The following is a 24,478-nucleotide window of genomic DNA, read 5'->3' as shown; positions in this document are numbered from 1 at the left end:
CACACTATGGTATACTACATTTTTCTGTCCTTCAAAAAAGCACACAGAAAGGGATCCACTTTTTTTTTTTAACATTGATGTGTATGTAAACAGATGACCAGCTATTTGCATCCATGTCCTTTAAACAGATGAACTGAATGGATGTAAAAAATGTGGTCTGAACGGAGCCCAATAAACTAAATCAATCATGCACTTTTATGGCAAATTTTTTAAAAAATTAATCAAATGAGTTTCTCAAATGTGTGCTTGGCTTAAAGGGAATCTGTCACAAAAGCCCAGTAGATCAAACCTCACAGATAGGTTATGGTCACCTGAATCAAACGGTGTTTTCCCCCTTCTAAATCGGTGTCTACTTTGTGGAGATATGGTTGTTTATTAGAATGCAAAAAACTCTTTGGTGCATTGAGGGCATTACCGTGCTCCAAAGATGCGAACAGAATTGCCTTCAATGCTCTTAAAATCTCATTTGCATATTGATATATCTTGATATATATTGATGGTGATTTCTCAGCATTGATTCAGAAGGGGAAATAACTAATTCAGGTGACTCCAGTCTATCTATCTGAGAGAGTATATTGATATGCTGAGTTCTGGGAACAGACTCCTTATAAGGGGAATATTCTTTTTTGCATTGGACATTTTCTATTTCCAATGTCCCTCTGAAAAAGCCAATATTTTCAATTAAAATAAAATTATGAACTGGTCCTTCCTAGTATGGGTATTGGCGTCCACTCTGAAGTTCTATGTTGGATTTCGGTATGGTTTTCTTTCTTTCTTGTTATCTTTAGGTGTTGCTGCTCAACAGCTGGAATCACAAGTGGGTTTTTCATCATCAGGAAGAGGCGTAGGTGAATGAGAATCTGGAAGATTAAGATTGGGTATTATTATATGCTTTATGTTTATAGTGTATGTCCAGTAATACACTGGGGTGGGGTGTTGCTGCAGGGGTTGCAGAAGAAACGGTTGAACATTAGACCTGGCTTCATAGGGGGTTAATTCTGCCAAATGAGAAGACACTATTATAATAACTGGCACATGCCCGGCTGGGGGTGCTGTCAGTCAGTGGACCACCTGCTTTAGAAAACAAAAATTGTACTACTATTATATGGCCTTTATTTGCTTTTACTATGGAGGTATTTGGTGCTGATATTTTGTCACTTCTGGTGCCCGAATGTAATATTATGAAATTATATGATAAATAATGAATAAATAAATAAATTAATATATATTAATGTGATAAATAATATATTGAATTAATAATTAATATTATGATGTTGACCTTTTTAACATTTTTAGTCTTGTATTGAAATTGTCTACTATGCGATATGTTTAGAGATGTGAGAGCCACACAAGATTAATTTCAGAAAATATTCATGAGGCTTGGCCCTATGGTTTATTTTGGATCAAACTTATTCAGAAAGAAACGGAAGTGAAATTATTATTCTCTGGAGTCTTCTCAGAGATCTAAGGGAGGTGAGTAAAAATTAAAAACTGTTATACTCACCTTGCCTCAACTCTTCTGGACATCCTTGCAGTCTCTGGCAGTTCCTGGGAATCCTCTTAAGGCCTCTGATTGACATCATGCTCCACAGAGGTCACACAGGATGTGCCTATGTCAAGACACTTTGACCCAGGCCTCACTTGATCACCAGGGTGAGTAACATAAACCAGAGGCCCAAGAGCCCTGAAAAGTATGCAGGGGGACCGCTGGATGGCCATAAGAGATAAGATAAGGTGAGTTTAACTGTTTGTTATTTTTACTCACCTCCACTGGGCCACCACTTATTATCCTCTGGAGACCCCAGAATATAATAGTTGCTCATGGGTGACGAATCTCAAAAATTTTGAGTTTAGGATAAACTTGAAACTTTTGGAATATTCAGGACAACTCATCCTTAGTTATGTTATTGCAGGTTTCTACAAGCAGTAAACTTTAATAATGCTTTTTATTGAACGTCATTTACCTTCTGGGAGGCAGAAAGCTGTCATAGGAGTTTCTTGAATACTGTAAATTATAAAGAAAATTAAAAAAATATATAAACTTTCTGATTCACCTGATTAAATTAGATAGATAGATCACATACATACACACAGAACTTATTATACATGTCCTAATATCTAACATTGACCCCACAGTCTAGTCTTTGTAGTTTGGTAGTATGGTAATGAACATATGGATCCCATAGAACAGTATTTCTCAATACTTCTAAGCAAATTTGCCTCCATTTAGCTCAGAGAGTGAAAAGCTAAGCCATGGTGTATACATATGTATATACTGTAAATATATATATGTATATATGTATTTATATATATATCTGGTTTAGCATTCCACCCAGCTGAGGACAACACCTGCAAGGAGTTTATATGCTCTCCCCGTGTTTATTTGGGTTTCCTCCGGGTACTCTGGTTTCCTCCCACACTCCAAAGACATACTGATTGGGATTTTAGATTGTGAACCCTATATGGACAGCAATTGACAATATCTGTAATGCGCTGCGAAATTTGATGGTGCTATATAAGTAAATAAAATGAATGAATAAATAAATAAACTTTGTCATTTTCTGGCCTCCTAACACCCCTTAATAGCTGTCCATCGCACACCTTTTGCCCTTAACCCATAACAGAATTGTCGTGGACTGGGAAAAATTATTGTTAAATTTTCATATAGTATAGACAGTAGAAATCTGTATATAGTGCCAAAAAGATGAAATTATAATAGGCATGTGCTAATGTTTTTTTTTAAAAAAAGTTCTGGTTTCTACTCACACATTGTCCTGTTCTTCTAACAATCTCTTATAAGTGGCAATTTCCATTTCAAGCAGATTCTTCTGATCCATAAGACTTCTATATTCCGCATTTTGACGTTCCAAGTCACACCTGATTTGTGCAAGTTCTGCCTGAACGTTATCTATCATGTTCTGAAGTTGAGCGAGCTCTGAACTGTAGTTGGCCTCAGTTTCTGTTAGATTACTTTGTAGAGCGGATCTCTGCAAATACAACAGTGGCAAGTTAAATAAAAATTCTCATTTAACTGCATATGTTAGACACAAGGTAGCTAGCTGCCCACCAGGCCCAAATATGAAGAAACAATTGAAAAATCAATCTCATTCTAAAATCAATCAGTATCTTACTGATATTCATACCATATTCAATTGACTCTCTAGATCGATCTCCAGATTCTGTACACTGCGCATTAGATCAATTTTTTCAATTTCCACTGACTGTAGGTTATCAGAACTTGACTGGACTTGATGGCTTAGTTCTTCAGACTGTAAAAAGAAGAAAATGTTGAGCTTTGTGAGGTAAACCTAGAGACTTTGCTTTAAATTGGTTGTGCCAAATTAGTATGTTTGCTTTCTTTCAAGAACAATGCCATATCTGTCCATAGGTTGTGCTCATCTTCATTAAAGTGAATGGAACTGAACTCAATACCAGATCCAACCTAAGGGCAGTGGCAAAAATACCGGGGTAGCAGCAGTAGAGGCTTCCACAGGGCCCAGGACATTAGCGAGGAATGGTAAGTCTGTGAACTCGACAAAAACTGCTATCATTATACTCGGGGGTCTTTTTAGACCCCCGAGTATAATGATCAGAGAGCCAGGGGAGGTGATGGAACATAAAAAACAGTGCTACTTACCTCTCCTACACTCCAGTAGGTTTCAGGCCTGTTTGTGGATGTTACAGAGGTCACAGATGGTCGGAAGTAGCAGGAAGTGCACCGGAGACAAGGGTAGGTAAATAACATTGTTTTTTTATGTTTGTATCCTCCCCTGGTCTGAAAAGACCCCCGAGTATAATAATTGTTCATGGGTGGTCCAAAATGGGGCATAATACTGTGTTCAAGGGCCACTATGGAGCATAATACTGGGAGCAGGGGCCACTATGGGGCATAATACTGTGTTCAGGGGCCACTATGGGGCATAATACTGTGTTCAGGGGCCACTATGGGGCATAACACTGTGTGCAGGGGCCACTATTGGATGTAATACTGTGTGCAAGGGCCACTGAGGTGCATAATAGTGTCCAGGGCCACTATGGCAAATAATATTGTGTGTAGGGGCCACTATGGGGTATAATAGTGTGTGCAGGGGCCAATATGCAGCATAATAGTGTGCAGTGACCACTATGGCAAATAATATTATGTGTAAGAGCCACGTAGAGAACATAATGACATAAAGCATACATATTTTTTGAGAAAAAAAAGTGTAAGAAAATTACCCTTGCAAGGTACATGGCTTCAACATCTCTTAGGTTCTTTGCCATAAGATTTTCATATTCTTCTCGAATCTCAGACAGAACTTCATTCAAGTCTAAAGCTGGAGCAGTATCTAATTCCACATTTACTCTGGCTCCGAGCTGACCTCTCAAGGAATTCACCTCCTGCAATTAAAAAGGATTCCTTTAATTTCACATTTAGTCCTATTAGAATAGGATACAACATAAGAGGATTCATATCTAAAATTGAGAGCAGAGAGCCGTTATGTACTTGCTTCGACAAATTGTATGACTCATTGATTTCCATGATGACTGCAGGACAAATAAGAAATAGTTGGATATCTACCATGGCAATATCCCTGAAGATTCCCAAAATTCAATTTGCTGTTTTGTGAACTTTATGATCTATAGATACATTTCCAGAAAAATGATGCAACATAATTTGTAAGACACTGTAAACTAAGTTTGGTTGCCCAATTTTGTAGCATCAAATGTTGCGTTCCTCATTGGATATTCTAGTGCATACATAATGTACTGTATATGTTTCATTGTACAACTATAATACCTCCTCATGGTTCTTCTTCATTTGCTGTAGTTCTTCCCCTAGTTCTTGAACCTGCATATCAAGGTCACATTTTTCCTTGTTGAGTCCTTCTAGCATTCTACGAAGTCCTTTCACATCTGCATCCACATTACTTCTCATTCCAACTTCAATATTGTACCTGGTTTAACAGAAGGCAATTTATTATAGTAAAAGAGCTTGGGATGCTAAACCTGAAGAATTGTTATGGTTGAATGTGTTTATATTCTTATTCATTCTCTTTGGACATGGCGCTATCTTACCACCCACTACTTAAGGTTTTTATTGGTTTTCCTATTTCAGGAAGTTACATGGTAACTTAATGTTATATCTTTAATTATGACTAAATAAAACCAGCCAAAAAGTGTAAGCCAAGCTAGCGCGTCACAACTTGGCATAGCAGAGTTTATTGGTTATATTGTATCACGCATAATGATATACTTGTACTATGTTTGATGATGTTTGACTTGAAGAAAATCAAATATAAAATGACCAGCCAACCAAAAAGTCCACCCACCACCACTGGAGATAGGCAACTAACTTTCTGGTCCTAGTAATGGAAATGCTGGTCATACCCACCAGTAAAATTACAAAATCCCAATAGGACTGTACAATGTGTCAAACAAACCTCAGGCACTTGTTGATTCTGTAAGGTGGTGCAGACACATACCTTGAAGACTTACACAGGCATGAGTAATTGCCAGTTACCAGTTGCTTCTATTCTCACATACTCACTTATTTTTGAAGTCATCTGTAGCCCATTTAGCATTGTCAACTTCAAGAGCCGTTTTGGCAGTTTCTACAGTTGATGTTGAGATCTATATAAAATAGTATAGGTTTAAATAGATTGAACATAGAACCTTCAAGGAACGCATCTACCATCAATCATGTACTGTAGATCCTATGTACTATAATGATACAAATTGATTTGCTTCTGATCATTACGTACAGTACAGTATATACATATACAGTTTTTGGACAGGGATATTTTTTCTTTTTCTAGACCAGTCATGTCCAAATTGTGACTCTCCAACTGTTACAACACTATAGAAATCTGCAGGAACAGCTGGAGAACCATGGGTTAGAGAACACGTCAGGCTAAAAACACGAACATGGATGCCCTGCTAGATATGTTTGTTCTCAGATGCATAAAGAGAATTTCTACAAAATATAGGTAAAACATCTCACAAAGTTTACCTGCTTTTGCAGCTCTTCAATTGTTTTTAAATATAGACTGGCGTCGGGGAGTGAGGTTGGAGTATTGTTTTCATACCACTCACAAATCTTTTTTTCCAACTGGGCATTCTCCTGCTCCAAGGAGCGGACCTTATCAAGATAAGATGCCAGACGTTCATTCAAATACTGCATGGTTTCCTTCTCATTTGTGTTAAGGAGTCCCTTGGTCTTCCAACTTCCATAGTCCTTAGAGTGACTTCCATAGCTTTTAGTATCATGAGTAAGTCCATGACTTTGTCCAGCACTCAAAGATGAAGATTTTTTTTCCTTATATTCTAGACTTCCAAGAGGACTAGAAGATTTTAGTTGATTTCGAATAGGACTGTGGCATCTTTCATGGTGAGATGACTTTGAATGGTGGTACTTGTTGCTTTTGCCAAAGGAAACTCCACCGCTTCCACTGCTGGATTTGTGGGTAGGGTATCCGGAATGGACTCTGTTGGAGCCACAAGATTCAGGGAAATAAAAACTTCCATAATTAAATTTAGAAGATGAAGTTGAAGAGTAACTTTTGTTAATATTATATCTCATGGCTTTGGTCAACGTAGACTCTAGTTGTTGTGTTAGGGCTGCTCGCTTAAAGAACTGTCTTTTGTCTGAAGAACCCTTTTATATTAAATACAAGGGTGTTGGGGATTACAGAGCAACGTTTATAGGCTTTTTATAAGCATTCAATTCCTTTACCTGCTATGGTTCATTGGTGTGATTCATTGATATGGTCGATTGATTTACACAATGTTTGAGCAGTAAGTGACTTGTCATACAGTCTGAAACATAAACTTATTGGAAGGTGTAGATGGTAGTAATATATTTATTGCACACAATAGTTTACGGTGTTTAGGGTTGTGTCAGCGTCAATGTTTCCAGAAACGCTATTACCAGTATTTGGCCCTTTTGATAACAATACTATTTTTTCATGAAAATTGTCACCATGTAGACACTTTTTAGATACTTTCACAACGTATCCGAGAAAGAGGGCATGACTTTGTAGAAAGGGGACATGGCCTAATTTGCAATACAATGGTACAAAAATGCACCAACATTTTGGCACATTAATACGATAGCTCTATGACAGTATCAAACGATTTAAGTCTGTGTAATAAGTCAGTTTAAGACTGTCTAGTCTAAATTTGCCCTGTCTAACTTTTAGACAATATTGGTAAATGTGCTCCAATGTCTCCAGAACTAAAAATACACAAAAGGACTACAAAAACATGAAGATGTTTTTAATGATTTTTTTTTTGCAATTCAAAGTTTATTATTTTCCAATAGAGCATAAAATACAGTAACAATAGATAGCTGCAACGGCAGCAACATCATATTATACTATAGATAAAGCGAAGATCCCCAAGTAGACGTCAGAGGACAAAAGGAAGGACGGGAAGGGGAGAAGAAAGGAGGAGGAAGGGAAAGGAGCTGAGGGGCAAGAAAAACAAAACAATATAGAGTGAGAGACAAAAGAAGAAGGGAAACAAAAAGGGGAGGGGGGCTATGCTGCTGCCAGTGGTGAACCTAGCCTCTGTGCTGCCTGAGGCGGAAGATTGAAAGAAGCCCTTCCCCCCGGACTGAATACCAGATGGGGAAGGGGGAGTGGGGTTGGTGCTAGTGGTAACATTACAGTGAATACCATTTGATTCAGCATTTGAGCGTGTGCTATGATTTTTGTCCAGTGCCACACGGTGTGGTGATGGGGAAATTATTGTGAAAGTTCAAGAAGAATCTGGATGCCTTTCTTGAAAAATAATATAGAATATGACTTTTAAATGTTTTATCGAGATATATTGTTTGGGTTTTATACTGATTGCCAGAGTTTAGGAGGAATTTTTTGACATGTGGCAATTGGCATTGGTCTGTGGATCAATAATGTAGAGTTATAGGTTGAACCTGATAGAAATATGTCTTCATCCAACCTCATCCATTATATTACAATGAAATTATGTATATATGGATGTTATAAAGGCAGTGAAAACATGTGCTATGGACCCCAAATCATGTTGTCCTTTCAATCTTCTCCATTGCTCCTTTTGTTCTGCAAGAGATGAATCGACAAGAAGCAAATTGTCTTGGTACCAGTTTGGAATTATGCCATGAATCACCACTTGGATGGTGTCCCACTTCCTTTACTATTCTGTAGCTGCAGCACTATTTGGGTATAGGTCAATAGACACACAGTAGCATTGGAGAAAGTGTTGGACTGAAGTACCTAAGACCCTCCAGAACTTGTTTTGAGGGCCCCCAAAAAAGCTTTCTGGCGATAGCCTACCTCATGGCTCCTTCATAAAAATGTTTGCATATGTACTGACTGCCCAGCAATCAGGGATGAACGTTACTGAGTATTTTCCCTGTATCATCATCCCCTATAGCACTGTGTAGGCCTCAATAGCTGCATGTCCGGTTCATGCACAATACAGTATGGAGAAAGACACAGTCATGGAGCTTTCGATGTATGTGCAAGAATTTAGTGAGGGAACAGTGATTGTGTATCTTACAGATTCCTTTCTTGTGGTCTCCACATAATATATATAATAGTATACACACATAAGATAAGATAATCCTTTAATAGTCGTACCATGGGGAAATTCAATGTGTTACAGCACTGCTACTTCCACAGTTGGTTACAGATAAAAGTGGTCAGCAAAAAAAGGCTAATGTGAAATTGGTGCCTGTGTGCTTCATGAAACCGTTTGTGCCATTCTATTCATCCCTATGGATGCCTCTATGTATGACTGCTGAGTAGAGATGAGCGAACAGTGTTCTATCGAACTCATGTTCGATCGGATATTAGGCTGTTCGGCATGTTCGAATCGAATCGAACACCGCGTGGTAAAGTGTGCCATTACTCGATTCCCCTCCCACCTTCCCTGGCGCCTTTTTTGCTCCAATAACAGCGCAGGGTAGGTGGGACAGGAACTACGACACCGGTGACGTTGAGAAAAGTAGGCAAAACCCATTGGCTGCCGAAAACATGTGACCTCTAATTTAAAAGAACAGCGACGCCCAGCTTCGCGTCATTCTGAGCTTGCAATTCACCGAGGACGGAGGTTTCCGTCCAGCTAGCTAGGGCTTAGATTCTGGGTAGGCAGGGACAGGCTAGGATAGGAAGGAGAAGACAACCAACAGCTCTTATAAGAGCTAAATTCCAGGGAGAAGCTTGTCAGTGTAACGTGGCACTGACGGGCTCAATCGCCGCAACCCAGCTTTCCCAGGATCCTGAATGGAATACACTGTCAGTGTATTCCCGTATACCCGATATATACCCCGATACCCGTTCCAACGGTGTGCCCCCCCACCTTCACCCCAGAAATACCCTGCAAGTCCCCTAGCAATAGAATTGGGGCTATATACACCCACAATTTTTACTACTGGTATACAGTGCCATTGTCTGACTGGGAATTCAAAGAATATATTGGGAATACAAATACCCTCATTTCTTGCTACTGCCATATAGTGCCAGTGTCTGACTGGGAATTCAAAGAATATATTGGGGTTACGTGCACCCACAATTTTTACTACTGGTATACAGTGCCATTGTCTGACTGGGAATTCAAAGAATATATTGGGGTTATAAATACCCTCATTTCTTGCTACTGCCATATAGTGCCAGTTTCTGACTGGTAATTCAAAGAATATATTGGGGTTACGTGCACCCACAATTTTTACTACTGGTATACAGTGCCATTGTCTGACTGGGAATTCAAAGAGTATATTGGGAATACAAATACCCTCATTTCTTGCTACTGCCATATAGTGCCAGTTTCTGACTGGGAATTCAAAGAATATATTGGGGTTACGTGCACCCACAATTTTTACTACTGGTATACAGTGCCATTGTCTGACTGGGAATTCAAAGAATATATTGGGGTTACGTGCACCCACAATTTTTACTACTGGTATACAGTGCCATTGTCTGACTGGGAATTCAAAGAGTATATTGGGAATACAAATACCCTCATTTCTTGCTACTGCCATATAGTGCCAGTGTCTGACTGGTAATTCAAAGAATATATTGGGGTTACGTGCACCCACAATTTTTACTACTGGTATACAGTGCCATTGTCTGACTGGGAATTCAAAGAGTATATTGGGAATACAAATACCCTCATTTCTTGCTACTGCCATATAGTGCCAGTTTCTGACTGGGAATTCAAAGAATATATTGGGGTTACGTGCACCCACAATTTTTACTACTGGTATACAGTGCCATTGTCTGACTGGGAATTCAAAGAATATATTGGGGTTATAAATACCCTCATTTCTTGCTACTGCCATATAGTGCCAGTTTCTGACTGGTAATTCAAAGAATATATTGGGGTTACGTGCACCCACAATTTTTACTACTGGTATACAGTGCCATTGTCTGACTGGGAATTCAAAGAGTATATTGGGAATACAAATACCCTCATTTCTTGCTACTGCCATATAGTGCCAGTTTCTGACTGGGAATTCAAAGAATATATTGGGGTTACGTGCACCCACAATTTTTACTACTGGTATACAGTGCCATTGTCTGACTGGGAATTCAAAGAGTATATTGGGAATACAAATACCCTCATTTCTTGCTACTGCCATATAGTGCCAGTTTCTGACTGGGAATTCAAAGAATATATTGGGGTTACGTGCACCCACAATTTTTACTACTGGTATACAGTGCCATTGTCTGACTGGGAATTCAAAGAATATATTGGGGTTACGTGCACCCACAATTTTTACTACTGGTATACAGTGCCATTGTCTGACTGGGAATTCAAAGAGTATATTGGGAATACAAATACCCTCATTTCTTGCTACTGCCATATAGTGCCAGTGTCTGACTGGTAATTCAAAGAATATATTGGGGTTACGTGCACCCACAATTTTTACTACTGGTATACAGTGCCATTGTCTGACTGGGAATTCAAAGAATATATTGGGGTTATAAATACCCTCATTTCTTGCTACTGCCATATAGTGCCAGTTTCTGACTGGTAATTCAAAGAATATATTGGGGTTACGTGCACCCACAATTTTTACTACTGGTATACAGTGCCATTGTCTGACTGGGAATTCAAAGAGTATATTGGGAATACAAATACCCTCATTTCTTGCTACTGCCATATAGTGCCAGTTTCTGACTGGGAATTCAAAGAATATATTGGGGTTACGTGCACCCACAATTTTTACTACTGGTATACAGTGCCATTGTCTGACTGGGAATTCAAAGAATATATTGGGGTTACGTGCACCCACAATTTTTACTACTGGTATACAGTGCCATTGTCTGACTGGGAATTCAAAGAGTATATTGGGAATACAAATACCCTCATTTCTTGCTACTGCCATATAGTGCCAGTGTCTGACTGGTAATTCAAAGAATATATTGGGGTTACGTGCACCCACAATTTTTACTACTGGTATACAGTGCCATTGTCTGACTGGGAATTCAAAGAGTATATTGGGAATACAAATACCCTCATTTCTTGCTACTGCCATATAGTGCCAGTTTCTGACTGGGAATTCAAAGAATATATTGGGGTTACGTGCACCCACAATTTTTACTACTGGTATACAGTGCCATTGTCTGACTGGGAATTCAAAGAATATATTGGGGTTATAAATACCCTCATTTCTTGCTACTGCCATATAGTGCCAGTTTCTGACTGGTAATTCAAAGAATATATTGGGGTTACGTGCACCCACAATTTTTACTACTGGTATACAGTGCCATTGTCTGACTGGGAATTCAAAGAGTATATTGGGAATACAAATACCCTCATTTCTTGCTACTGCCATATAGTGCCAGTTTCTGACTGGGAATTCAAAGAATATATTGGGGTTACGTGCACCCACAATTTTTACTACTGGTATACAGTGCCATTGTCTGACTGGGAATTCAAAGAGTATATTGGGAATACAAATACCCTCATTTCTTGCTACTGCCATATAGTGCCAGTGTCTGACTGGGAATTCAAAGAATATATTGGGGTTACGTGCACCCACAATTTTTACTACTGGTATACAGTGCCAATTTCTAACTAGGAATTCAAAATGCGCAAGGCTCCCGGAAAGGGACGTGGACGAGGCCGTGGGCGAGGTCGGGGGAATGGTTCTGGGGAGCAAGGTAGCAGTGAAGCCACAGGGCGTCCCGTGCCTACTCCTGTGGGGCAGCAAGCATTGCGCCACTCCACAGTGCCAGGGTTGCTTGCCACATTAACTAAACTGCAGGGTACAAACCTTAGTAGGCCCGAGAACCAGGAACAGGTCTTGCAATGGCTGTCAGAGAACGCTTACAGCACATTGTCCAGCAGCCAGTCAGACTCTGCCTCCTCTCCTCCTATTACCCAACAGTCTTGTCTTCCTTCCTCCCAAAATTCCGAAGCTTTACAGAACAATAACCCAAACTGTCCCTGCTCCCCAGAGCTGTTCTCCGCTCCTTTCATTGTCCCTCAACCTGCCTCTCCACGTCACGATTCCACGAACCTAACAGAGGAGCATCTGTGTCCAGATGCTCAAACACTAGAGTCTCCTCCATCTCCGTTCGATTTGGTGGTGGATGACCAGCAACCCACCCTCATCGACGATGATGTGACGCAGTTGCCGTCAGGGCATCCAGTTGACCGGCGCATTGTGCGGGAGGAGGAGATGAGACAGGAGTTGGAAGAGGAAGTGGTGGATGATGAGGACACTGACCCGACCTGGACAGGGGGGATGTCAAGCGGGGAAAGTAGTGTGGATGTTGAGGCAGGTGCAGCACCAAAAAGGGTAGCTAGAGGCAGAGGCAGAGGTCAGCAGCTTAGGCGAAGCCAGGCCACACCCGGAATCTCCCAAGATGTTCCAGTTCGTACCCAGCCCCGAAAAACTCCCACCTCGAGGGCACGTTTCTCGAAGGTGTGGAGTTTTTTCAAGGAATGCGCCGAGGACAGATATAGTGTTGTCTGCACAATTTGCCTCTCGAAATTGATTAGGGGCTCTGAGAAGAGCAACCTGTCCACCACTTCAATGCGCCGTCATTTGGAATCCAAGCACTGGAATCAGTGGCAGGCAGCAACGGCAGGACAAAGGCCGCCTGCCGTTCACGCCACTGCCACTGCCTCTGCCACTGCCTCTGCCACTGCCACTGCTGACTGTGCTGGCGATGCACTCCAGAGGACGAGCCAGGACACCACTTCATCTGCCTCCGCCACTTTGTTGACTTCTACCTCATCCTCCCCTGGTCCTGTCTTATCTCCTTCTCCTGCACCATCAAAGGCACCATCAGGCGTTTCTTTACAACAACCCACCATCTCTCAGACATTGGAGCGGCGGCAGAAATACACTGCTAACCACCCACACGCGCAAGCCTTGAACGCCAACATCGCTAAACTGCTGGCCCAGGAGATGTTGGCGTTCCGGCTTGTTGAAACTCCCGCCTTCCTGGACCTGATGGCAACTGCGGCACCTCGCTATGCCGTCCCTAGCCGTCACTACTTCTCCCGGTGTGCCGTCCCCGCCTTGCACCAGCACGTGTCACTCAACATCAGGCGGGCCCTTAGTTCCGCGCTTTGCACAAAGGTCCACTTGACCACCGACGCGTGGACAAGTGCATGCGGACAGGGACGCTACATTTCACTGACGGCACACTGGGTGAATGTAGTTGAGGCTGGGACTGCTTCCCAAACTGGCCCGGTGTACCTCGTCTCCCCGCCTAACATTCCTGGCAGGGACACGAGAAGAACACCCCCCTCCTCCTCCTCCTCTACCGCCTCCTCCTCCGCCACCGCCTCCTCCTCCGCCACCGCCTCCTCCTCCGCTGTTAGATTGACCCCAGCTACGAGTTGGAAACGTTGCAGCACTGGCGTTGGTAGACGTCAGCAGGCTGTGCTGAAGCTGATCAGCTTGGGGGACAGACAGCACACTGTCTCCGAGGTGAGGGATGCCCTCCTCGATGAGACGGCAATATGGTTTGAGCCGCTGCACCTGGGCCCAGGCATGGTCGTTTGTGATAACGGCCGGAACCTGGTAGCAGCTCTGGAGCTTGCCGGACTCCAACATGTTCCATGCCTGGCCCACGTCTTCAACCTAGTGGTGCAACGTTTCCTAAAGAGCTACCCCAATGTTCCAGAGCTACTGGTGAAAGTGCGGCGCATGTGCGCCCACTTTCGCAAGTCGACAGTAGCCGCTGCTAGCTTAAAATCTCTCCAGCAACGCCTGCATGTGCCACAACACCGGCTTTTGTGCGACGTCCCCACACGCTGGAACTCAACGTTTCAGATGTTGAATAGAGTGGTTGAGCAGCAGAGACCTTTGATGGAATACCAGCTACAAAACCCTAGGGTGCCACAAAGTCAGCTGCCTCAGTTTCACATCCATGAGTGGCCATGGATGAGAGACCTTTGTGACATCCTACGGGTCTTTGAGGAGTCCACAAGGAGGGTGAGCTCTGAGGATGCGATGGTGAGCCTTACAATCCCGCTCTTGTGTGTTCTGAGAGAATCCCTGATTGACATCAGGGATAACTCAGATCACACAGAGGAGTTAGGGATAGCATCCGATCCGTCACAGCTGTAGAGTAGGTCCACACATCTGTCCGCTTCACTGCGTTTAATGGAGGAGGAGGAGGAGGAGGAGGAGGAAGAAGAGTTGTCCGATGATGTGATGGTGATACAGGAGGCTTCCGGGCAACTTCGAATCGTCCCATTGTTGCAGCGCGGATGGGTAGACATGGAGGATGAGGAGGAAATGGAGATTGAACTTTCCGGTGGGGCCAGAGGAGTCATGCCAACTAACACTGTGGCAGACATGGCTGAGTTCATGTTGGGGTGCTTTACAACCGACAAGCGTATTGTCAAAATCATGGAGGACAACCAGTACTGGATCTTTGCTATCCTTGACCCCCGGTATAAAAACAACATCTCGTCTTTTATTCCGGTAGAGGGGAGGGCCAATCGCATCAATGCTTGCCACAGGCAATTGGTGCAGAATATGATGGAGATGTTTCCAGCATGTGACGTTGGCGGCAGGGAGGGCAGTTCCTCCAGTAGGCAACCAAGTTCTCACCGGTCCACACAAACGAGGGGCACACTGTCTAAGGTCTGGGACACCTTGATGGCACCCCCTCGCCAAAGTGCCGCCACGGAGGGTCCTAGTGTCACCAGGCGTGAGAAGTATAGGCGCATGTTGCGGGAATACCTTTCCGACCACAGCCCTGTCCTCTCCGACCCCTCTGCGCCCTACACGTATTGGGTGTCGAAGTTGGACCTGTGGCTTGAACTTGCCCTATATGCCTTGGAGGTGCTGTCCTGTCCTGCCGCCAGCGTCCTATCTGAGAGGGTGTTCAGTGCAGCCGGTGGCATCATCACTGACAAGCGCACCCGTCTGTCAGCTGAGAGTGCCGACCGGCTCACTTTGATAAAAATGAACCACCACTGGGTAGAGCCGTCATTTTTGTGCCCACCTGTGTAAAGCACCCCAACATGAAACTCCATGTCTGTACTCAACCTCTCCAATTCCTCCGCATCCTCATACTCATCCACCATAAGCGTTGCACAATTCTGCTAATACTAGGCTCCCTCCACCCTGATTTCCCCCAACTCTGCTGGTTAGAGGCTCCCTCCACCCTGATTTCCACCAACTCTGCTGGTTAGAGGCTCCCTCCACCATGAATTTGCCCAAACTGGGCTGTTTAGAGGCTCCCTCCACCATGAATTTGCCCAAACTGGGCTGTTTAGAGGCTCCCTCCACCATGAATTGGTCCAAACTGGGTTTTTTAGAGGCTCCCTCCACCATGAATTGGTCCAAACTGGGCTGGTTAGAGGCTCCCTCCACCATGAATTTGCCCAAACTGGGCTGTTTAGAGGCTCCCTCCACCATGAATTGGTCCAAACTGGGCTGGTTAGAGGCTCCCTCCACCATTAATTGGTCCAAACTGGGCTGGTTAGAGGCTCCCTCCACCATTAATTGGTCCAAACTGGGCTGGTTAGAGGCTCCCTCCACCATGAATTGGTCCAAACTGGGTTTTTTAGAGGCTCCCTCCACCATGAATTGGTCCAAACTTGGCTGTTTAGAGGCTCCCTCCACCATGAATTGGTCCAAACTGGGCTGGTTAGAGGCTCCCTCCACCATTAATTGGTCCAAACTGGGCTGGTTAGAGGCTCCCTCCACCATGAATTTGCCCAAACTGGGCTGTTTAGAGGCTCCCTCCACCATGAATTTGCCCAAACTGAGCTGTTTAGAGGCTCCCTCCACCATGAATTGGTCCAAACTGGGTTTTTTAGAGGCTCCCTCCACCATGAATTGGTCCAAACTGGGCTGGTTAGAGGCTCCCTCCACCATTAATTGGTCCAAACTGGGGTGGTTAGAGGCTCCCTCCACCATTAATTGGTCCAAACTGGGCTGGTTAGAGGCTCCCTCCACCATTAATTGGTCCAAACTGGGCTGGTTAGAGGCTCCCTCCACCATTAATTGGTCCAAACTGGGCTGTTTAGAGGCTCCCTCCACCATTAATTGGTCCAAACTGGGCTGGTTAGAGGCTCCCTCCACCATGAATTTGCCCAAACTGGGCTGTTTAGAGGCTCCCTCCACCATGAATTGGTCCAAACTGGGTTTTTTAGAGGCTCCCTCCACCATGAATTTGCCCAAACTGGGCTGGTTAGAGGCTCCCTCCACCATGAATTGGTCCAAGCTGGGTTTTTTAGAGGCTCCCTCCACCATGAATTTGCCCAAACTGGGCTGGTTAGAGGCTCCCTCCACCATGAATTGGTCCAAACTGGGCTGGTTAGAGGCTCCCTCCACCATGAATTTGCCCAAACTGGGCTGTTTAGAGGCTCCCTCCACCATTAATTGGTCCAAACTGGGCTGGTTAGAGGCTTCCTCCACCATGAATTTGCCCAAACTGGGCTGTTTAGAGGCTCCCTCCACCATGAATTGGTCCAAACTGGGTTTTTTAGAGACTCCCTCCACCATGAATTGGTCCAAACTGGGTTTTTTAGAGGCTCCCTCCACCATGAATTTCCCAAAACTTGGCTGTTTAGAGGCTCCCTCCACCATGAATTGGTCCAAACTGGGCTGGTTAGAGGCTCCCTCCACCATGAATTTCCCAAAACTTGGCTGTTTAGAGGCTCCCTCCACCATGAATTGGTCCAAACTGGGCTGGTTAGAGGCTCCCTCCACCATTAATTGGTCCAAACTGGGCTGGTTAGAGGCTCCCTCCACCATGAATTGGTCCAAACTGGGTTTTTTAGAGGCTCCCTCCACCATGAATTTCCCAAAACTTGGCTGTTTAGAGGCTCCCTCCACCATGAATTGGTCCAAACTGGGCTGGTTAGAGGCTCCCTCCACCATGAATTTCCCAAAACTTGGCTGTTTAGAGGCTCCCTCCACCATGAATTGGTCCAAACTGGGCTGGTTAGAGGCTCCCTCCACCATTAATTGGTCCAAACTGGGCTGGTTAGAGGCTCCCTCCACCATGAATTGGTCCAAACTGGGTTTTTTAGAGGCTCCCTCCACCATGAATTTGCCCAAACTGGGCTGTTTAGAGGCTCCCTCCACCATGAATTGGTCCAAACTGGGCTGGTTAGAGGCTCCCTCCACCATGAATTGGTCCAAACTGGGCTGGTTAGAGGCTCCCTCCACCATTAATTGGTCCAAACTGGGCTGGTTAGAGGCTCCCTCCACCATGAATTGGTCCAAACTGGGTTTTTTAGAGGCTCCCTCCACCATGAATTTGCCCAAACTGGGCTGTTTAGAGGCTCCCTCCACCATTAATTGGTCCAAACTGGGCTGGTTAGAGGCTCCCTCCACCATTAATTGGTCCAAACTGGGCTGGTTAGAGGCTCCCTCCACCATGAATTGGTCCAAACTGGGCTGGTTAGAGGCTCCCTCCACCATGAATTTGCCCAAACTGGGCTGTTTAGAGGCTCCCTCCACCATTAATTGGTCCAAACTGGGCTGGTTAGAGGCTCCCTCCACCATGAATTTGCCCAAACTGGGCTGTTTAGAGGCTCCCTCCACCATGAATTGGTCCAAACTGGGTTTTTTAGAGGCTCCCTCCACCATGAATTGGTCCAAACTGGGCTGGTTAGAGGCTCCCTCCACCATGAATTTCCCAAAACTTGGCTGTTTAGAGGCTCCCTCCACCATGAATTGGTCCAAACTGGGCTGGTTAGAGGCTCCCTCCACCATGAATTTCCCAAAACTTGGCTGTTTAGAGGCTCCCTCCACCATGAATTGGTCCAAACTGGGCTGGTTAGAGGCTCCCTCCACCATTAATTGGTCCAAACTGGGCTGGTTAGAGGCTCCCTCCACCATGAATTGGTCCAAACTGGGTTTTTTAGAGGCTCCCTCCACCATGAATTTGCCCAAACTGGGCTGTTTAGAGGCTCCCTCCACCATGAATTGGTCCAAACTGGGCTGGTTAGAGGCTCCCTCCACCATTAATTGGTCCAAACTGGGCTGGTTAGAGGCTCCCTCCACCATTAATTGGTCCAAACTGGGCTGGTTAGAGGCTCCCTCCACCATGAATTTGCCCAAACTGGGCTGGTTAGAGGCTCCCTCCACCATGAATTGGTCCAAACTGGGTTTTTTAGAGGCTCCCTCCACCATGAATTTGCCCAAACTGGGCTGGTTAGAGGCTCCCTCCACCATGAATTGGTCCAAACTGGGGTTTTTAGAGGCTCCCTCCACCATGAATTTGCCCAAACTGGGGTGTTTAGAGGCTCCCTCCACCATGAATTTGCCCAAACTCTGCTGGTTAGAGGCTCAATCCACCCTGATTTTCAAAACAAATGTTGGTGCCAACCTCAACTTACTACAAGGGCCAAATTCACTGCTGGTGACAAGCTCTCCTCACTGCAAGTGCCAAATACACATGTTTCAAGGTGTTTTCCTACTGTCAGAGAGGTGGTATTGAGTGTGTAAAGTGTGTAGTTGTTAGGCTGTGATGTTGGGGTAATAGAGGGTCTTTGGTGTGTTAGATGCCCCCAGACATGCTTCCCCTGCTGTCCCAGTGTCATTCCAGAGGTGTTGGCATCATTTCCTGGGGTGTCATAGTGGACTTGGTGACCCTCCAGACACGGATTTGGGTTTCCCCCTTAACGAGTATCTGTTCCCCATAGACTATAATGGGGTTCGAAACCCGTTCGAACACACGAACATTGAGCGGCTGTTCGAATCGAATTTCGAACCTCGAACATTTTAGTGTTCGCTCATCTCTACTGCTGAGCAATGTGACTCAACTTTAAAGTGGCTCACAAGCTAGCAAAGGTTAGGATAAAAGTTACAAAAGATCTTCTTTCAATGGCCCTTTAAGTTGCAAGACTGGCAGTATTGCAATATAAAGAGAGAAATGATCAATTGCATTGGTTCCCAAATTAGGCATTTGTGTATTTACTAGTCATTTCATTTTATGTATGGCCTTTAGCTAGTGAGCTTTGCCTTTCATTTCTGCAAGTTTCACGATTTTCATTGGATGATTAACAAGTTATTGTGACAAAGACTTCACAACTTGCTAGAGCTATTGGAGACTTCAGGTATGCAATTGATCAGATACTTGGAAGAAGATGAAGATTGCAGCACTCCAGGGTCTTCAGTTAATTAAATCCTTTATTCACGCATCATTTTAAAAACAAAAAAAGTACACATACCAAAAGTGCAAAAGTTAGAAAAAACACATGTGAGCTAAAAAATGCAGACGCGTTTCGGGGCTCAGGGTCCCCTTAATCATAGCGTACTTACATCTTAGCTCTTAAACCTTTATAAACACTATGGGTTCTACCATCCATCTGTGTTCAATCAGCAATCAGGTGTCAACCCAGAATGAATAAAGTTTGTTTAAAGGAGTGAAAAAACACACATGACAAGAGGAAAAATACATTTGCATACTATCAACATATTTGCAAACCATTTATATGAGTATGTTTCTGCTGCAGTAACAAATAAATAAAGATGTATTATGCTTCTCTCTAATTTATTTCTATATGTACAACGTGACATCATGTTGTCATGTAACGGATCCCAGTTCACCAGAGGTAAGTATACCATTATAAAGGATTATGGAGGAGACTCACATGTGATTTAAGCTTGAACAAATTCACTAAAAGCCAACCATTTATTTTTTTATTTATCTAGAAAGCCAACCAAAAAAAAAATAAATAAATAAATAAATAAATAAATGGTTGGCTTTTAGTTATGCTATACATGACAAAGGAGTGAATTAAAGTACAAACTAAATATGTAAATGAAGATTGTGAACTTTATTGTCATGACGATATGCTACGTCTTTATGCAATGTTGTTGATGAGCTGCAACTACGTTACTCGGTTCACATGGGTTAGGAACCAGCCTGGAAGTGAATATGGTATGGATAAATATACATGAGTATGTGGGCAAAATAGTATTGCATCACATCCCCTGGCTAGCTGAGGTGCAGTTATGGATCATTATATACCGTATTTTTCGGACTATAAGACGCACTGGACTATAAGACGCATCTAGGTTTTAGAGGAGGAAAATAGGGAAAAAAAATTTGAAGCAAAAACTGGTAAAATATTTAATATATGGGAGTTGTAGTTTTGCAACAGCTGCAAGGCCACATTGACAGGTGACTCTGCAGCTGTACAGGGATGCATAGAGTGTTTTTTTTTGCGGGGCCAGATGTACTTCTTAGTTATACCATTTTGGGGAATGTCTATTTCTTAGATCACCTTGTATTGAAAAAAAACACAGGAGGTGATTTAGAACTTTTATTTATTTTATATTTTTATTATATATTTTTAAAGCTTTTTTTTTTTTTTTTTTTTACTATTTTATTCCCCCCCGGGGGCTTGAACCTGCGGTCACTTGATTGCAAGTCCCATAGACGGCAATACAACTGTATTGCCGCCTATGGGACATTCTGTATATTAGTATTACGGCGGCTGGTCATAGACCCAGCCGCAATACTAATACAGCAATGACAGGCCTGGGAGCCTCATTAGGCTCCCGGCTGTCACCCGAACAGGCCGACTCCTGCGATATCGCCGCGCAGGAGCCGGCCTGCAACTTCACAGGTACGGGGCCGGTGGGGACCGGCCCCCGGGGAGAAGGGGCCACCGATACTGACCCGGCATCCACTGTACTAGAGAGGCGGATGCCGGCGAGGGATAGACGCTGGCACAGGTGCCGGGGCCTGAGACATCGCTCCTCTGCCCTGCCTGAAGCCAGCGGCGGGGTGACGGAGGAGCGGAATAGCATCGCCCCTGCTGCAGGCTTCATGCAGGGCAGAGGATCGCAGCGATGTCTCAGGCCCCGGCGTCTATCCCTTGCCGGCTTCCGCCTCTCTATTACAGCGGATGTCAGGCGCCACATTCAGACTATAAGACGCACCCTTCTTTTCCCCCCAAATTTTGGGGAAAAAAAGTGTGTCTTATAGTCCGAAAAATATGGTAGGTGTACTGTTTCTGAGATTATAAGAATATCATACTTACCTTTGGTGCGCGAGAGGGGTGCTTATGGTGATGTTTTGCTTTGTCAGAGTACTGTGATGCGAGACCGTATATTTTTGATGAACAACAAGAGACGTGTCGAGAAGATAGGTTGTGTTTTCCATGTAATTCTACCCGTGTATGGCTATCATTTGAAACATACTATATAAATTAAGAAATTATTTGAGTAGTAGACATTGCTCCTATGAAGCTCTACAAAATTGATCCGGTTACCATGTTTAGGTTAACTGAGATGTATATTTAGTGAATTTGTTCAAGCTTAAATCACATGTGAGTCTCCTCCATAATCCTTTATAATGGTATACTTACCTCTGGTGAACTGGGATCCGTTACATGACAACATGATGTCACGTTGTACATATAGAAATAAATTAGCCAGAAGCACAATACATCTTTATTTATTTGTTACTGCAGCAGAAACATACTCATATAAATGGTTTGCAAATATGTTGATAGTATGCAAATGTATTTTCCTCTTGTCATGTGTGTTTTTTCACTCCTTTAAACAAACTTTATTCATTGTGGGTTGACACCTGATTGCTGATTGAACACAGATGGGTGGTAGAACCCATAGTGTTTATAAAGGTTTAAGAGCTAAGATGTAAGTACGCTATGATTAAGGGGACCCTGAGCCCCGAAACGCGTCGGCGGTTTTTAGCTCACATGTGTTTTTTCTAACTTTTGCACTTTTGGTATGTGTACTTTTTTTGTTTTTAAAATGATGCGTGAATAAAGGATTTATTAACCGAAGACCCTGGAGTGCTGCAATCTTCATCTTCTTCCAAGTATCTGCCTCTATTGCTGTTTGTTCCCTATAAGTCCAGGGACGAAGTTTGGCACCTCCAGTCCAGGTCGGTTTCATGGGGTAAGAAACAGTCTCAAACCCTCTTTTTTTGACTTTTTGATATGCAATTGATCACATATCTATTAGGATACTGAAAGTCTAATTTTGCTTTATTTTTACTGTGGAAGGTCAGTCTGCAAGGATATGTGTCAATACATGTTTTCTAAAGAGAAGGGGCAAAATGAGTAAAAGTGTATTTCTTTTCCAAGAAAATGTTTTTTTAAGAGTCTATTTTTCACAGGTTCCATACTTTTTAATAACACAAAGTGCCCCATGATACTTTTTAAGGCCGGGGCCCCACATGGCGTAAATGACAGGGTTTTCCCGCAGTGGAAACACCATGTAGAAAAAATGTGGTGTATTACAGTCACAGCAATGTCCCTTTGCAGAAAAATAAGCACAGCGGACATGCTGTGATTTCCAAAACCATAGGTATAATTGAAGATAAAAGTCCAGAGGGGAAACCTCTGCAAACTTTCTCTGCAAAACACTGCAGCAAAAATCGTAATGCACTGCCTCAGCAGTTTTTTCCACAGCACTTTTTTGCGGCAAGCTGATCGCACATACAAACCCTCAACACTTCCTGCCGCCTCCAACTCAAGAACACCCAAGGAATCCGCTTCTTCCTTACCCCTGAAACCAGAAAGATGCTAATCCATGCCCTCATAATCTCCTGTTTAGAATACTGTAACACCCTTCTCCATGGCTTCCATGCAAATACTCTCACCCCCCCTCCAGTCCACCTTAAACTGTGCTGCTCGCTTAATACACCTCTCCCCCTATTCTTCATCCCATGGCCCTCTATCCCACTGTGCCAGTTGGTCACTGTCAGTATTGTATATGCTTTGTATATTTTGTGTACTGTATGTAAACCCTCAAATGTAAAGTAACTTGGAATTAATGGTGCAATAATAATAATAATAATAATAATAATAATAATAATAATAATAATAATATTAGACACCCTAGAGCATAATATTGCTGGATACATTAAAGATGATATTTTATTAGATAATAGCAAATAAATAATGTTCCGGAACAAGATATTGACATTACAGTCCAGTCTCCATTCTTAGTGTGATCCATGAGCTAGAAAGCCACATGTAAAGAAAGAAAGATTCTCACTGATCACAGAACAATCACAATGGTAACATTGATAGGAGTACTCAGTTATATTATTGGCAGTCTGAACCTTACGGTACATTATTACTTCTTCTCAGTGAACAGTACAAGGATAAGAAGATAAGGACCCACATACTTTAAGAAAGTTATCACCATTGACAAAGTTTAAAAAAATCTCCATTTCTAGAACCTCTTAAATGAGAACTTAAACTATTTTACTAGTGAAACATTAAAAAACCTCAAACAATTGTTTTAGTTGAGCAATTCCCTAAAATCGTTGAATGTCCATCTATGGTACAGCTTCAAATATATTTAGCAGATTACTTAACATTGATTTCTTATTAAAAGTTCCCTTATGAAATTAGGATTTTTATCCTTTACAAATGACTTCATAAAACTTCCCTAAATTGTTAAAATCATCTGTATAGAATTGCTCTGAATATGGACCATAGTTTCCATATTCTAGTAATAATAATCTTCAAATAAAGGGCATTGTATGAGGTTAAAAAAAAGTGTAATTCCAAAGTCTAAGACTGCAGATCAGCCTAATATATATATATATATATATATATATATATATATATATATATATATATATATATATATATATATATATAAGAGGGAGAGGGGAGGTCTTGCCGGAACAAAACTTCACTAATCTCATACAACAGTATAGAAGATTGCCCTTCACATCTATATGATATATCTATATCAATAGAGCCCCTATATGTAAATATATATATCTTTACTTAATCTTTGAATGAAGAATTTACGTCTTGATTCTTTCTTATTGTGTTGTCCTTAAACACCTCACCAGGTTACACTCTAGATTTTTATTCTAGAGTTACCACCCTTGTATATGTCTTTTGCATTACACACTCTTGTGTCTTTTGTATCCTTTTCAATCTTACATATGATTGTAAGACATCTGGAGAATGTCATGCATGCATGAAGCAAGTGACCTCAGAAGCCAATAAGTGACTGTGAAACATTGAAGTAGAGGTGATATGAGGTAGTTAAAGGGTAAGTCACCGATATAAAGGCCAT

At 42.8% G+C, this 24,478-nt stretch overlaps 1 protein-coding gene across 1 annotated transcript; it reads right to left on the bottom strand.

Moving 5' to 3' along the window:
- Window positions 1–798: 798 nt before the first annotated feature.
- On the bottom strand, window positions 799–24,478 carry LOC142210050 (keratin, type I cuticular Ha4-like). The gene is made up of 9 exons (XM_075279080.1): window positions 24,464–24,478; window positions 5,993–6,637; window positions 5,531–5,613; window positions 4,781–4,937; window positions 4,219–4,380; window positions 3,144–3,269; window positions 2,767–2,987; window positions 1,965–2,005; window positions 799–860 (listed from the first exon to the last, which is right to left on the bottom strand). Exons 1-9 carry the CDS (start codon window positions 24,476–24,478, stop codon window positions 799–801), a joined length of 1,512 nt encoding a protein of 503 aa, XP_075135181.1.

The sequence above is a fragment of the Leptodactylus fuscus genome, chromosome 6, assembly GCF_031893055.1.
Source record: "Leptodactylus fuscus isolate aLepFus1 chromosome 6, aLepFus1.hap2, whole genome shotgun sequence".
Lineage (NCBI taxonomy): Eukaryota > Metazoa > Chordata > Amphibia > Anura > Leptodactylidae > Leptodactylus > Leptodactylus fuscus.
The sequence above is the reverse complement of the archived record's forward strand: the minus strand, read 5'-3'. Positions and strand labels throughout refer to the sequence as shown.